General features: G+C 55.0%; 1 protein-coding gene across 1 annotated transcript in view; it reads right to left on the minus strand.

Moving 5' to 3' along the window:
* Positions 1-942: 942 nt before the first annotated feature.
* The window catches only part of ACTL6B (actin like 6B), an 18,668-nt gene continuing 17,803 nt past the window's right edge, over positions 943-1,807 (minus strand). Inside the window, 2 exon segments of the mRNA XM_015813143.1 lie at positions 943-1,023; positions 1,223-1,368. Of these exon segments, the coding sequence (XP_015668629.1) occupies positions 943-1,023; positions 1,223-1,368 (227 nt within the window).

Below are 1,807 nucleotides of genomic sequence, written 5' to 3' on the forward strand. Positions count from 1 at the left end.
ACAGCCGGGTATCCAGGAGGACGCCCAAGTTGCGTGCCCTTTCCAATGTGGCTACACTGCCTTTATTGCATTTTTTTTTTGGAAAGGGTAACTTCCTTAATAGATGGTGGGAATGCGGTCAGTGTAATATATCCTGACTTCAGCGAAGTGAAAAAAAAATAGATGGCTGGGGAATTCTGGGAGTTGAAGTCCCCCTGTCTTAAATTGGTCAAGGTTGAGAAACACCTTGAGATTCATAAGATGCTCCTTCTGAGTTGCCCTTTCTCGTGTCATATTTGGGGATCTCTGCTGGGGGCTTCTCTTAGGAGCAGGCTGGGTGGGCAAAGGAGGCAGGGATGCTCTTTGGAGATCCCACAGATGGCAGTCAGGAGCGTCAAGCTCCCACCAGGCCTGAAGACCAGGAGGGGCACCGCCGACTGAACTCAAGAGGGCCCACAGTGGGTTGGGTTGGCCCCCTCAGGGACCAGAGTTTGGCACACTGGTGAAAGCGGTGTGTGTGTGTGTGTGTGTGTGTGTGTGACCTTGGATACCTGGGGCAAATAAACAAAAAGAAGCTTTTGTTTATTTTTCTTAAAAACCCCACACATTTATTTATTTTTTAATCAGGCCTCCCAAACAAAACACAACCAGGAGCAATTTTCGGAACTCGGACCCCCCATTCAGGAATCTCGGGGTGCCACCCGGGCAGTTGGCGAAACGGACGAAGGGAAGTCGGAGCACAAACAGGCGAGGCAGCCTCTCTTCCTGGGGTCCCCTGCGGTCCCCCCAATCTTGGAGGCTGGGGGGCTCTCGGACGCAACAGGGGGCGTGGTGAGAGGAGAGGGAGGGCACAGCAAGGACCGCGGTGGGGAGGGGATTTGGGCACCCAGGCCGGGAAGAGGCTGCATCCGCCCCAGAGATGGTGGGAGGGGGCACACAGGTGGGGGGGGCAAGGGGAGACATTCAGGGGCATTTCCTCTCCACACACTGCTTGCCCCCCTCTTCGTACTCCTGCTTGGAGATCCACATCTGCTGGAAGGTCCCCTAGAAAAAGAAATAAGGGGGTGAGAGGGCGGAGCAGCCCCCTCCCCACCGACCCACAGATTGATGCCCTTTCCTTGGGTGACCCTTGCAGGAGGCAGACCCAGGTTTACGCCCTCTCCAGACTTGTGGACGACCCCGATTCCTCCCCTCCTGCACCCCCTCCCTTGATTCCCACTCTGCCCCCTCCCCCCCCACTCACTAGAGAAGCCAAGATGGAGCCCCCGATCCAAGGACTGAACCTCCGTTCCATGGTGCTGTTGCTGGCAATGAGCTTCAGTCGCATGCTCTGTTGGGGAAGGGGAGAAGAGGGTCACCGGTGGTGGGGGTGGTGGGGGTCCTGAGCAACTGTCATCCTGATTGCACGTCCTGACTCCCCAGGGCAGTGCGACTTCCCCCCCCCTGTTTTAATTGACATTTAATTGACATTAGAAAAACCGCTTCCAGGAGGAGAGCCCTGTTAAGGCAGCCGAAAAACTCAGGAGTCGGATAGAAACTCTTTTATTTAACTTATGAAGAACGGCTGCAGGATTTGGGTCTGGCCAGTCTAGAGAAAAGAAGGACGGGGGAGGGGGAACCTGATAGCCAGATTGCAGTATTTGAGGGGCTGCTGCAAAGAAGAGGGGGGGTCCCCTATTCTCCAAAGCACCAGGAGGCAGGAAAAGAAGCAATGGGATGGAAATTAACTCAAGGAGAGAAAGAAGCAGGCTGGAATTAAGGAGAAACTTCCTGACAGCGAGGACAATTAGCCAGTGGAAAGGCTTGCCTCTGGAAGTTTGGGGGGGGG

This window comes from Protobothrops mucrosquamatus, unplaced genomic scaffold (assembly GCF_001527695.2).
Source record: "Protobothrops mucrosquamatus isolate PMUCROS unplaced genomic scaffold, P.Mucros_1.0 scaffold141, whole genome shotgun sequence".
NCBI lineage: Eukaryota > Metazoa > Chordata > Lepidosauria > Squamata > Viperidae > Protobothrops > Protobothrops mucrosquamatus.